The 14,097-nt window shown below is 37.9% G+C and overlaps 1 protein-coding gene across 1 annotated transcript; it reads left to right on the top strand.

Moving 5' to 3' along the window:
- Positions 1–2,261: 2,261 nt before the first annotated feature.
- On the top strand, positions 2,262–2,654 carry LOC137717163 (uncharacterized). Its single transcript, XM_068456466.1, has one exon. It carries the CDS (start codon positions 2,262–2,264, stop codon positions 2,652–2,654), a length of 393 nt encoding a protein of 130 aa, XP_068312567.1.
- Positions 2,655–14,097: the final 11,443 nt, after the last annotated feature.

Raw genomic sequence — 14,097 nt, forward strand, 5'->3', positions numbered from 1 at the left:
GTGACAATCCTCCATCGGGTGCTGACCTAAGTAATTTAGCGGATATCATTCAACCTTGTGTTTCTAATCATCATAATGAAAGTTTGTTGTCTCTTATTACAGATGAGGAAATTTGGGATGTTGTGAGTAATATTGGAGCTCTTAAAGCCCTGGGTCCTGATGGTTTAAGCGCGGCCTTTTTTCATTGTTGTTGGGACCAAATTAGGGACTCTGTTTCTTGTATGGTCAAAGATTTTTTTTTTTCCAAAATGGTTCCAGCTTAAGACTCATAAATCATACTAACATTGCTTTAGTCCCTAAAATAGATAATCCGGAAACTGTTAGTAACTATAGGCCTATTAGTTTGTGTAATGTTAGTTATAAAATAATCACAAAGATCTTCATTAAGAGACTAAAACCTTTTTATTGGATCTTTGCATCTCTCAAAATTAAGCTGTTTTTGCTCTGGGTAAAGCCATTCAGGATAATATTCTTATTGCTCACGAAATGTTTGCTAGTTTCAATAGTATGAAAGGAAGAACTGGAGTTATGGGTGTCAAGCTGGATTTGGAAAGGATATATGATTAGTTAAACTGAGATTACATTCGGTATGTTCTTCTTAGATTTGGTTTTGATAATCGTTGGGTTGAATTAGTTATGGAATGTATTACTTCTCCTTCCTTCTCTATGCTTATAAATGGGCGACCTCATGGTTATTCTTATCCGAAGCGGGGAATTAGACAAGGGGACCCCTTATATTTTCATCATTTGTACGAAACCGTTAATTAGACACCTCAATACCCTAACAAATAATCCGAAGTCTTATATTGGTATTTTGTCCTCACCTAGAGGATGATTTAAAATCTCAAATCGAGTGTTTGCTGATGACTGTCTCCTGTTTGCTAAAATCACACCGAGGGGTACGAGGAATATTCTTCAAATCCTTAATATGTTTTCTAAAGCAGCAGGCCAACAAATAAACTTTCATAAGTCATCCTTGTATTTTTTTCAAGAATACCACTTCTCCAACTAGAATTGATATTGTTAATATTTTACATATTCAACATAAAACTACTAATTGTAAGTATCTAGGAATTCATAATATTGTTTTCTGGAATGACCAAGTTAATGGTAATAAGTTACTTAAGAGGGTTGAGCAAAAATTAGCTGGTTGGAAAGCAAGCACTCTTTCGAGAGCGGGGAGGCTTACTATAATTAATTCTAATCTAATGGGTATGCCTAATCATGTTATGTCTTACTTTAAGTGTCCTGACAAGATTGTCAATAAGCTTAATAAAGAGTGTAGGGATTTTTTCTGGGGTAGGGACAAGAAAATCTTTCCAATGGCTTGGGATTCAGTCTGTGCTCTTAAGAAAGTGGGAGGTTTGGGAGTTAGAAGACTTGATCATTTTAATAATGCTTGTCTCACTAAGTTGGGTTGGAAGGTAATGACTGAGTAGGATAACTGGTGGTTGAAGTTAGTAAAAAGTAAGTACCTTAGAAGGGAAAATTTTCTAGATAATAAAATTAGACAAAATCATTCTTTTGCTTGGAAAGGTATCTTGAAAGGTAGGGATGCTATTCTTAAGGGTATGAGATGGAGAGTGGGTAATGGTAAGGACATTTTGTTCTGGTCCCACAATTGGGTTTTACCTTACCCGTTGTTCCATCTTTTACCCAATATTGACAACCAAAGCATTAATTAGGACTTGAAAGTTAATGAATTTATTGATAATTATTGTTGGGTTAGGGGAAAGCTTTCGCAAGTGGTTAGTAATGAAATTGTGACGAAATTTGCAATATTACAATTCCCTTGCAGGACTCCAAAGATATGCTAGTTTGGGGTCCAAATACAAATGGTAAGTTCTCTATTAAATCAGCTACTTGGATCCATAAAGGGATGTTGACTCAATCTACAAAGCATAAGTTAATTAATAAGATGTGGATACTTAATATTCCTCCTGAAGTTAAGATGTTTGCGTGGTTGTTCATTCATGATAGACTTCAAACAAGAAAAAGATTAAGTCATATTGTAATTAATAGTGATAAGATGTGTCCTTTTTGTAACTCCGCAGATGAGGACCAAATGCATTTATTTTTTAATTGTGGTGTCACTAAATTGATTTGGGACCTTTGTTCAGTTAAGACGGGCATTTTCCTAATGCTAACTTCGACTAAGTGGTAGACTGGCTAAATTCTTTAAAGCATGTTGATAAGGAAGTTCCTAGTGATTTGAGCTTGTGTTTGCTCCTTTGTTGGCAAATTGGAATGATCGTAATAATATGGTGTTCAGGAATGTTTTGCCCATCCCGGCAAGGTCTAAATTATTGGCTACTTCTATGGGTGTGCAATATCTTAAAGCCAAAGGTAAAGGTTTGAGAAGAAATATTGATGATACTTCCACAATTGTTAAATGGCATCCACCGGATAAGAGTTTTGTTAAGTTAAATTTTGATGGTTTTGTGGCTGGGGACAAGGTGGCGACGGGATTTGTCTTGTGGAATTATAATGGGCAGATTATTGGAGGTGGAGCTTTAAATCTGGATGGTGCCACTATTTCTGAAGTGGAGGCTAGGGCTCTCAGAGAGGGCCTTCTTTTTGCTCAGAGGAAAGGCTATAAAAAGATTATGGTTGAAGGCGACTTTAAGTTGGTCATTCAGTCAGTGTTGGACTGAGGTGCGACGCCATGGAATCTAGTTCCGTTTATTGAAGATATCAAGTAGATGGCGACCAATTATGATTGCATTGACTAGAAGCATATTTATAGAGAGGCTAGCTTTGTGGCGGATGCCTTCGCTCGCCATGGCCTTCTTATTACCGATTGTCATATTTGGAATCATTTTATTCCTTCATTTGCTCTTCATGCTCTTCAATTTGATTATGTACGGAACGGTTGCACTCGTGGGTTTCCCCCTTAATATATTTTCTTGTTTAAAGAAAAAAAGACATTTAGTTACATTAATTCAATATAATACATTTCGGTACATACATTTAGGTTCATTATAATATATCTCGGTACAATCATGTAGGTACAAATATTTCGGTACAAAAAAGTCAATTTTATATATTTCGGCACAATCATTTCTGTACACTTATGTATTTATATATTTTTGTTTCACAAATTTCTTTTAATATTTTCTCATTTATATTTATTTATAATTAAAGAACTAAATATGTGCATATTAATAAAATTAAAAACTAATGTGGAGAGATTGAATAAAAATACATATTAAATAACAAAATTAAATATAAATTTTGATAAAAGTACACTTCAAGGGATTAAATTGAATATGTAATCTAGCACTAGATTTTTTAAAATTTTAATCTTTTCCAATGACTAATGCTCAAAAGCCCCTTTTATATCTTTTCCGATTGGGATTTAATATATTTGATAATTTTGGTAACTAAGATTTTATTTATTTATTTAAATTTGGATGTTTCGCAATTATATTTCTTCTGTGTCAGGTATGCTTGGCGCTCAAGTTTTCTAAACCCACTAAATATGGATTATATGTAATAGTTTAGGATAATTTAGGTAACTTAGATTTCTAATTTATTTAAATTTGGTTGTAATTATATTTCTTTTCTGTCAAGTATGCTTGGTGCCCAAGTTCTCTAAACCCACTAAATATGGGTTATTTGTAATAGTTTCATTTATTCGGTTTCTATTTTTAATACTTTTCGTGTACCAGGTTCCTTTAATATAAACCTACCTCCAGTTTTTTAATGTGAGATCAGAGTTAATTAATTCAGAATTATCGCCATTATTAACTCATGTATTGTACGGATGTAATTTTTTCGTTGTAGTTAGTGTAGGATTCCTATTATAATTTTGTAGATTTGTTTGTACGCATTATATAGAGATATATTGTTGTTGATCCTAAAAACTACTTAGTGGATGTATTCGATTGAGAATTTGATGATTTCTAGTGGAATTATAGACTCCCATGGAGTCTCTGAATTTTAATACATTCATATATACTCCACATGAATTTTAATGGATTCTCATTGACTTCACATGGATTTAAAAGGAATTTATACGAATTTTGTTATGGAGTTTAATGGATATTAATGGAGCTTTTATAGCATTTACAGAAGATGTTAAAAGTCACAACGAGGATGTCAAAAGAAAAGTTGAAAAGAAATGAAGATTTCTACTGTGATGAAGGGAAGTGGCGTTGGCAAGTACAACATATATTAGGTGATTATGATATACCAAGATCAGGTAAGGAAATTGAACCAAAAAAAGGATCAACCAAGGAAATTGATGCTTAGAATTCGATTGAGTTGAATTGAGATTTTAAGGTTCTCTAAAACAAATAATAAACGAAATTGGCCATGAGGAGAAGACAAGAAAATTGTTGATTACAGGTTATCTTCCTTGAAGAGAAACGAGATAAAGATTTGGCCATACCAAAAAGACAATTAAATTGAAAAAGAAGTTTGTAGATTTCTTAGCATGTTACCTTTACATGTCCACTTAGAATAAGAGTTCGTTCATATCCAAGTCTGCTCATATTTTTTAGAAGGAGGAATCATGATGAAATTTAAAGGTGAGAGACATGATTTGTGAGGGCTTTTGGTATTTATATTTTCCACTCTAGAATCCACCAAAATCCTTCAACTCCTAAATTCCTACAAATTCATTGAATTTTGAATACAACCAGATTTTGAAACATTTTTAAAAACTCAAGATTGAATACCACCAAATTTTGACAAACTCTTTAAAAATCAAGATTGAATACCACTAAAGTTTGACAGATTCCTTTAAAATCTTAATTGAATACACCTAGATTTTTGAATTCTTTTAAAATTCTTCAAAATCTTGATTGGATACACCCTCCTTAGCCTACGTATCGCGCATACCGAATAGTTAGTGAGCTAACTATATCCTTCTAGTGAATGCAGGTGTGCCAACTTGATGACCAAACTCGGTCGGTGAGTAGATTGAATGTAGTGGTGGTGTGGAACACATTGCTGACTTCTATTATCTAAGTAATCACAACCGAGGAAGGAACTTGGCTTAGCCTCTGGGTTGTAAAGCCTGAAGGCAAGGTTGCCAATCACTGCGAAGTTCAGCATCGTCTCCACCTGGTTTGGTTGTTTTAATTATATTTGTGAAAATATAAGTACGCCAAATCGGGATGAAACTATATGGACACAAATACTCAAAATAGATAAGTGTCTTGATTGTAAATGTGGTTCAGCAGTCAGAATGCTGAACTCTAAAATGCACTTGAGAATATCCATTCATAAAAAAGGCTCGATTTTCAATGTGCCAAACATTGTAATCTGGTAACACCCAAACTCACCAAGAGGCTAATGAGATGACCTCTTCCAACAAAAACTCCTTGTTGACAAAGACTTAGATAAATAACCAACTGAATTCAAAGTAGTGTTGTTACTCCAAATTGAAGGTGCTCATCAGTCGCCTGATTCTACAACTCCACTGTTGTTAATCCAAACTGAAAAATGTCACTAGTTCTTATCATAGTGTTGTTAATCTAAACTAAAGGTGTGTTGACGAAGTTAGGAAGGTTGGTGTTTTCTCAAAGGTTTGATGAGAGGGTTTCGTGTAAAGCGAAATTGCAGGGCAGTTTTGTGTGTTGAATTGAAGGTCTTTTGAATGTTGCAGAACTTCTTCTATTTATAGGAGTGACTTTTCGTGCTGATCACTTCATACCGAAGTAGAGTCCCACTTAGATTACACATCTTCGGCATTCCTTGATCCAATATCAAACCATCATGATCTCTGCATAGAACTCGGACACTCCTATTGGACCTAGGATTATAAATCCAGTCCCTTTTCTATATTCAAATCACTCATGATCTTGATGAGCCATGAACCTTGATTCTTGAAATATCACGAATCCTACCAACGTTCATCCATATCCTTAAAACAAAGCCAATCACATTAAGACTCAGCCAAATCATTCCAACCTGACTCCTTAAGAGTCCTTCACCTATTAGGATTCAACCATCCTACGCTGGGCTGGACTAAATATTTCATAAACACGACATGGGCTGAAGATCTCTATTATGTGTCAAGCCCACAATTATAGTCGGCCCACACCCAATATTTTGGGTCCAAACAATTGTACATTGATATTTGACATTAAAATTCTAGTTGTTGATATCATAGATTTATAAACTACATGGATAGATTCCTCAAATTACAAATTTAACTAAAGGTCCTTAACATAGGTTCATTAACAACATAAATCAAATTAAATGAGTTTGAAAAATCATCACAAATACAAAAACGATAGGTTGATTAACATTATAAACTACATGGATAGGTTTGATAAATCATCTAATTAACCTGCAGAAGAGGTTGATTAGTATTATAAAGTAATAAACCAAATGATAGGTTTGCAAAATCATCACAAATATTGAAATGGAGAACAATTAAGGGTCACTAAACCAGCCAACCAATCATTCTTATTCCAAAAATCGTCTCCCCAAACAGAAATAAAGTCTGCATGATAAGGAATTAAGGTAGCAACAAAGTCTGAATGAATTATGAGATGAAAATAAAGGAGATTTTGAATGCGGTTCTTAATCACTAATGTTTTTTTACTGAAATTTTATTAGTTTTCAAATTTTTATTCAAGTTCTTTGATTTTGTTCACCTCAACATGTTAGTAATAATAGATTTCCATGTCAACTTTTTTATTTTCTAAATTAAAGATTGTGCTTTTTCAAGGTAATTAATTTTTCTCACGATTGGCATAATTAATTGTCTGAATCAATGCAATCCTAGAAATTCAAAATTCTTATCTTCATCACCTAAATTCAAAGAAAACCAAATTGTAAACAAATAAGATTTGCAATGTACCAATGTAAATAAGAGTATTAAGGAAACAAACGCAAAACAATATTGTACCCATTACCTACAAAATGTGCCCATTTGATTACGTTCCTCCATCATGATTAAATGTACCCATTTGATTACCATCCTCAATCATGATTAAATGTATCCACTGGTTGCAAGCTGTGCTCATATTTTTTTTAGAACGTTTTGTTGTTTTGAGCATGGTTTGTGCTAATTTACCAAATAACCTTTTCTCTCGTCATTTTTCTGTTGGAAAATATACCATTACTCAATTCTAATGCACAACATAACAGTGTACCCATATACTCATACAGACAGACCCAATTGCAAAATCAATAAAAAAAAAAAAAAATTGCAATAGAAATGTACCCATATGACCGAAAAATACATTCACCTCATAAAAAAGCGCATAAAGAAGACAAAAAAAATAACAGATAATGTAAACATGGGTACAATATTTAAATACTAAGGATACACACGTATAAATATTAATTTGTGGGTACAAATTCAACCAACAAAAAAAATTGTGCCATTACTTACTCTTGGAAAACATTTTACCCATCATACATGTACTCCTGAAAAGAAAAAAAAAATTTATCAGTTGAGAACGAAAAAGTTATCCTTTTTGTTGGTAACGAAAAGTTTAGAGGGGGATTGGTTACTCTCACCATTAGGGCATACCTACAACATCGAGCCAAAATGACTTACTTGTGGCACCTAATTGCTAGCACCAACGAGGACTGCTGACAGCAAACTTGACCAAGGCAACATACAAGGTAGGGACCTTACCAACTGATACCCTAGTTGGCATAATTATCCTTCTTTGTCAAACAAAATCAAGGGCATGTACCCATATTACGAGTTCTTGAACCAGACAACACAAGGCTCCGTCCATATTAAACTGACTAGCCCACAAAAAGGAAAAGAAAAAGACTACAAAAGCTAAGTATGCATATACCGTGGATGGAGAGACAGAGAGAAGCGATCGTTTTGGATGAGAGCTTACTAGCATAGGCGAGGCATGTGGTCATGAAGGAAAACATGACAGCAAGGAAGAGTCTGACTTTCACAAAAGAGAGACATTAGGTTTTAATTGGACTTTCTAGTTTTAACTTAATCATAATTTGCTTTACCTAAAATGTAAAAAGAGATGAGATCTTAATTCATGGTACGAAAATCCAAAAATTAATTTGCATAAATGAGCCAACTATAATAATATATTTGATTGGTTGTTTAGGTTAACAAAAACTTAAGCAAAATGGTGTAATATTTTAAAAGTGCTGAAGTGGACAAAATCAAGAAACTTAGGTCAAAAACTGAAAACAAATAAAACAAATAAAGTTTGAATAAAAAAATGTTGTGAACAAGGGATAGATTGTAATTTTACCTTAAGATAATAATAAGTCAGCATGGTGGGTAAATATGGTCAAACCTCAAACCCCATTGCCAGTCTACATGGCATGTGTTTCAACCTAATGGTTTGTTGCTGGAACTGAAGAGATTTTTTCAATTTGTCCAGAATACAAGTCTGGTACGGCATATGTGATTATATAAAGGGTTCATTAAATATTGGTCCTGAAAAATCATAATTTCTAAACATAAACTCACATATTATTAAACATCCAACAAAAACACAAAAGTCAAATAAACTGCCACCTAAGAATATAAGTAACCTATTAATACAAATTATTTACAATTTTTGCCACAACCCACACTTGAAAATTAGCTTCAACCAAGGGCCTTAAAATCTAATTAATCATCCTGACGTTTTTTCTATTTATTTATTTTTAATTTCTACAACAATCTACTACATTACTTTAAATAATGACTACATTATTATTCGGTGTAATTATTCTCCTGATATATAATAGTTAAACGTCCCTACTTTACCTATATAAATAATGTCGCCCTATTGTCTGTAATTTACCTACATTATATAACCAAAATATTCTCATATTTCTTTTGGCAATTTACCTGTGATATATTGAACAGCCCGTCCCAGAAATATTACAACGTACGTGTGAAAAGACAAAATTGCCCCTAGTTCGATTTCCTTACGTTTATTGGTGTTTTGGGTTCCTTGTTGGCATGTTTTTGGGCCACACACACTCTCCCACACTCCACACCCTTTTGTCCCTTTCCCTGTGTTTGTCCCGAGTCCCCATTCCCTTCCTATTTCCTTTGAAACGTACGGACACACCCACACACCCATCAAACCTTCACAGATCGTGGAATCCAAGCACATATTCAGACTCGTGAGGCTTGTAGGAGTCCAACCATACCTTTTTCAAGTAAGAACACCTTCGTTTTCACGTCGAATCCACGATGCCCGATTTCGGGTACTGTTCATGCACACGTGATTTCTCACGTTTTAGGGAATTTCAAGCTTGTAGGAGGCTTGGTGAGGTCCCTAGGAGGCTCGGGGTGGTTCGTTTGAAGGTTTTGGACGTCGGGATCACGAGTTTCGAGGTTGGCCGGAGTTGGGGTGATTTTCCAGGTGAGATTTCGTGGTTTTTAGCCCTCGAAAGTGGTATGATTGTGTTCCTCTCGTTGTAAGCTTCATTTTGGTACCAATTTTGTGAAATTTGGTTGAAAAACGAAGATGATATCGAAGTTTGAAATTTTCCCGATTTTCAGGCGCCGGCGACGGCGCCGGAGGCTCGCTGGAGAAGACGACGGAATATTCCGTCAAGTCTGACGGAATATTCCTGACGCCGTTGACGGAATCTGTTAAATCTAATGGAATATTCCTGACGGCGTCAACTGATGCCGTCAGCGTGCCAGGCACGTGCCTGCGCGTGGCCGGCGCGTGGGGGCGCGTGCGGCGGTGAAAAATTATTTTAAAAATATGGGGATGTTCCTGAGGTTGAGTAAATCACGTTGGTGTATTCATACACCCCATTTGAGCATTGTATGAGAAGTTATTTCTAAAGGTTGGTTAGGTGCTTTAAAATTAACGTTTTTGTAGTTGTTTCGCATATAGGTGATACCTATCCCGAGGACGAGCGTGGTCACTCGAGGCAGGGGGGCTACGACCCTTCCACATACCAGTGAGTGGGCTTTTGGTTTTCCGTATATACCTATATACTTATATTTTCCCAGAAATTGATTTGAATTGTTATTTGCCATATGTCATGCATTATATTATCGTTGTTTGTGCATCGTTAGTTGCATTATTAGTTGCATATATATATATACATATGCATATTGGGTGCTGTGGAAGCACAGGTAAGTGCTAGGTAAGTGTTATTCATGTTTACATTCAGTAGCGATTCGAGATGCTTAGAGAGCTCATAACCTGCACCCCCGGTGTTAGTGCTCCCGCCCAGAGTAGGGCACAGTCCTTCATGTGATGTTCACCTCCCGCACCACACGCTCAGCTCGGATCCAAGTTAGGTGCACAGTCCTATCGTACAGACCACATTAGGTGGTTCCGACTCGTAGGTGACCCGCGATTACTCGCCCAGCCTTCACGTGATCGTAGCACTAGAGCGTTTATATGTTACACCCAGGCCTGTCGTACAGACCACTTTAGGTGGTTCCGACTCGTGTGCAGGTCTAGTCAGTGAGATTGAGATTTGAGCTCTAGATGCAGCCGTACAGGTCACGTTAGGTGACTCCGGCTGCCAGATTATACGTTATTGATATGATTTATACCTGGGCACTTGCATTTCATTCTGAGGTTCTGGCATGGCATATTCTCAAGCATGATTGATATATATATATATATATATATGTTTATTTTCTGGGAAGTATACAGGTTTTACGGCGAGGGGTTAGAACTTATTTGTTAAATGGTTTTCGAAAAGCTTTGTTTTTGCCCACTCACGCTTTTGTTTTGCGCCCCTCCAAGTTCTAGTTGTCTAGCAGGTTTGGTGGTTTCCCAGAGGGCTTTCCTGGCATTTCTGACAGACGATCACCAGCGTAGGGCCACCTTCGGGTGTACTGTTGTCGCATCATTTTCTTTTGGACTGCTTTAGGCTTTATGCTCTGAACTAGGCGTCGCACTTATTATTATTTGATGTAAACCAGTTTTTATTTATTCGCATTACTTTTTCCATTATCATTTTATTAGCTTCCGCACGGTGCACATGGCTACGTCACTTCCACGTGACGGCCAGCATGCCCAGATCTCTGTCGGGGTGTGTCATATATGCAAATAATATTCTCATGTTTTGTTGGCATTTTCCCTAAATTATGCGAGTAGGTAAATTAATATAATAGTAGGTAAATTTCAATAATAGTAGGTAAATTATGCACACGTGATTTACCTACATTTTTTATGTGAATCAAATATCTAGACTGTATATGTAAATAATTTACTTATAGTTGGTTCCCTGTACCTGTCCCGAGTTCCCATTCCTTTCCCATTTTCCTTGAAACGTACGGACACACCCACACACTCATCAAACCTCCACAGATCGAAGAAACCAAGCACATATTCAGACTCGTGAGGCTCGTAGGAGTCCAACCATACCCATTTCAGGTAAGAATACCTTTGTTTTCACGTCGAACTCACGATGCTCGATTTTGGTACTGTTCATGCACACGTAATTTCTCACGTTTTAGGGAATTTCAAGCTTCTAGGAAGCATGGTGAGGTCCCTAGGAGGCTCGGGGTGGTTCGTTTGAAGGTTTTGGACGTTGGGATCACGAGTTTCGAGGTTGGCCGGAGTTGGGGTGATTTTCCAGTGAGATTTTGTGGATTTTAGCACTTGAAAGTGGTATGATTGTGTTCCTCTCGTTGTAAGCTTCATTTTGGTACCAATTTTGTGAAATTTGGGTGAAAAACGAAGAAGTTACAAAGGTTTGAATTTTTCCTGATTTTCCGGCGCCGGCGACGGCGCCGGAGGCTCGCCGGGGAAGACGACGGAATATTCCGTCAAATATGACGGAATATTCCTGACGCCGTTGACGGAATCTGTTAGGAATAACGGAATATTCCTGACGCCGTCAGCGTGCCAGGCACGTGCCTGCGCGTGGTCGGCGCGTGTGGCCGTGCTTTGGCCGGCGCGTGGGGGCGCGTGCGACGGTGAAAAATTATTTTAAAAATATGGGGATGTTCCTGAGGTTGAGTAGATCACGTTGGTGTATTCATACACCCCATTTGAGCATTGTATGAGAAGTTATTTCTTAGGTTTGGTTATGTACTTTAAAATTAATGTTTTTGTAGTTGTTTCGCATATAGGTGATACTTATCCCGAGGACGAGCGTGGTCACTCGAGGCAGGGGGGCTACGACCCTTCCACTTACCAGTGAGTGGGCTTTTGGTTTTCCGTATATACCTATATACTTATATTTTCCCAGAAATTGATTTAAATGTTTATTAGTTATATGCCATTTTTATATTGCCGGTTGTTATGCATGGTTAGTTGCATTTATATATATATGAATATTTGGTGCTGCGGACGCACAGGTAAGTGCCAGGTAAGCGTTATTCATGTTTGTATTCAGTAGAGATTGAGATGCTTAGAGAGCTCATGACCTGCACCCCCGGTGTTAGTGCTCCCGCCCAGAGTAGGGCACAGTCCTTCACGTGATGTTCACCTCCCGCACCACACGCTCAGCTTGGATCCAAGTTAGGTGAACAGTCCTGTCGTACATACCACTTTAAGTGGTTCCGACTCGTAGGTGACCCGCGATTACTCGCCCAGCCTTCACGTGATCGTAGCACTTGAGCATTTATATGTATTACACTCAGGCCTGTCGTACAGACCACTTTAGGTGGTTCCGACTCGTGTGCAGGTCCAGTTAGTGAGATTTAGATTTGAGCTCTAGTTTCAACCATACAGGTCACGTTAGGTGACTCCGGCTGCCAGATTATGGTAGTGATACGATTATACCTGAGCACTTGCATTTCATTATGAGGTTTTGGCATGGCATATTCTTGAGCATGATTGGTGTATATATATATGTATATCTATTTTCTGGGAAGTAGACAGGTTTTACGGCGAGGGGTTAGAACTTATTTATTAAATGGTTTTCGAAAAGCTTTGTTTTTGCCCACTCACGCTTTTGTTTTGCGCCCCTCCAGGGTCTAGTTGACTAGCAGGTTTGGTGGTCTCCCAGAGGACTTTTCCGGCACTTCTGACAGACGATCACCAGCGTATGGCCACCTTCGGGTGTACTGTTGTCGCGTCTTTTTCTTTTGGACTGCTTTAGGCTTATTGCTCTGAACTTAGCGTCACACTTACGCTTTCATTTGTTATTACCTTATGTAAAACCTGTTTTTATTTATTCGTACCATTTATATTATTACTTTATTAGCTTCCGCACTGTGCACTTGGTTACGTCACTCTCACGTGACAGCCAGCACGCCCTGATCTCGATCGGGGTGTGTTAGTTTGGTATCAGAGCCTAGGTTTGGCAGTCCTGTGCTTTTGTTAGTATTCTAATGGTTTTGGTGTCTTCTGTCAGAATTATGCCGCCTCGTCGAGAACCACGTCGCTCTGCTGAGCCTAGTTTCCCCGATATTGCTCAGCTGGGGGAAGCTATTGCTACAGATATTCAATCGGCGATCCGCCCTCCCCAGAGGACTCCTCTGGAGACTATGTATAATTTGAAGTTAGATAAGTTTGAAGGTAATGAGGGTCATGAGGGCGCAGAGCGATGGTTAGAGCATATTGAGAAGACTTTTCGTGTTTTGCACAGTCAGGGGAATCTTCCAGTTGAGAAGTGGGTTGAGACGACATCGTGGTTTCTGGGTAAGGAGTTTGTAGCCTGGTGGGAGCAAGAACTCTATCGTTTGACTCCAGCTGAGAAGACTGATTGGGATGTTTTCCAGGAGTTGTTCAGGAGAAGGTTTGTGCCTCCTGAGTATATTGATCGTAAGAAGCAGGAATTCACTGAGTTGAGACAGGGGAAGATAACAACGAATAAGTACTATCGGATGTTCACTGATTTGTCTCGCTACCATCCAGACGTTGCTGGTAATCCGGCGGAGATGCTTCGTCGTTTCCGTTTAGGCACTAAGAAGAAGTGTCGTTCGATGGCGACCACTACCCACTGTGATACCTACCAGGAGTTTTACGAGATTTTGTTGAGGATTGAGGATTCAGAAAATATGCCGAGCGAGAGTGAGGAAGAAGAGAAAGATGGCAACTAGAAGAAAGATGATAAGGGTAAAGGTCAGGCGTCGCTCGGACCTCGTAGGACACATAACTTCAAGAGGGGTGGCACTAGTTCTAGCTCTTCTAGCGGTGGTTTCAGCGCCACTGGTCAGGGACGTGGAGGTAGGTTTGCTGGTGGTGCTCGAGGCCAGAGACAGGGTGATGGTGGTAGAGG

This window comes from Pyrus communis, chromosome 15, assembly GCF_963583255.1.
Source record: "Pyrus communis chromosome 15, drPyrComm1.1, whole genome shotgun sequence".
NCBI lineage: Eukaryota > Viridiplantae > Streptophyta > Magnoliopsida > Rosales > Rosaceae > Pyrus > Pyrus communis.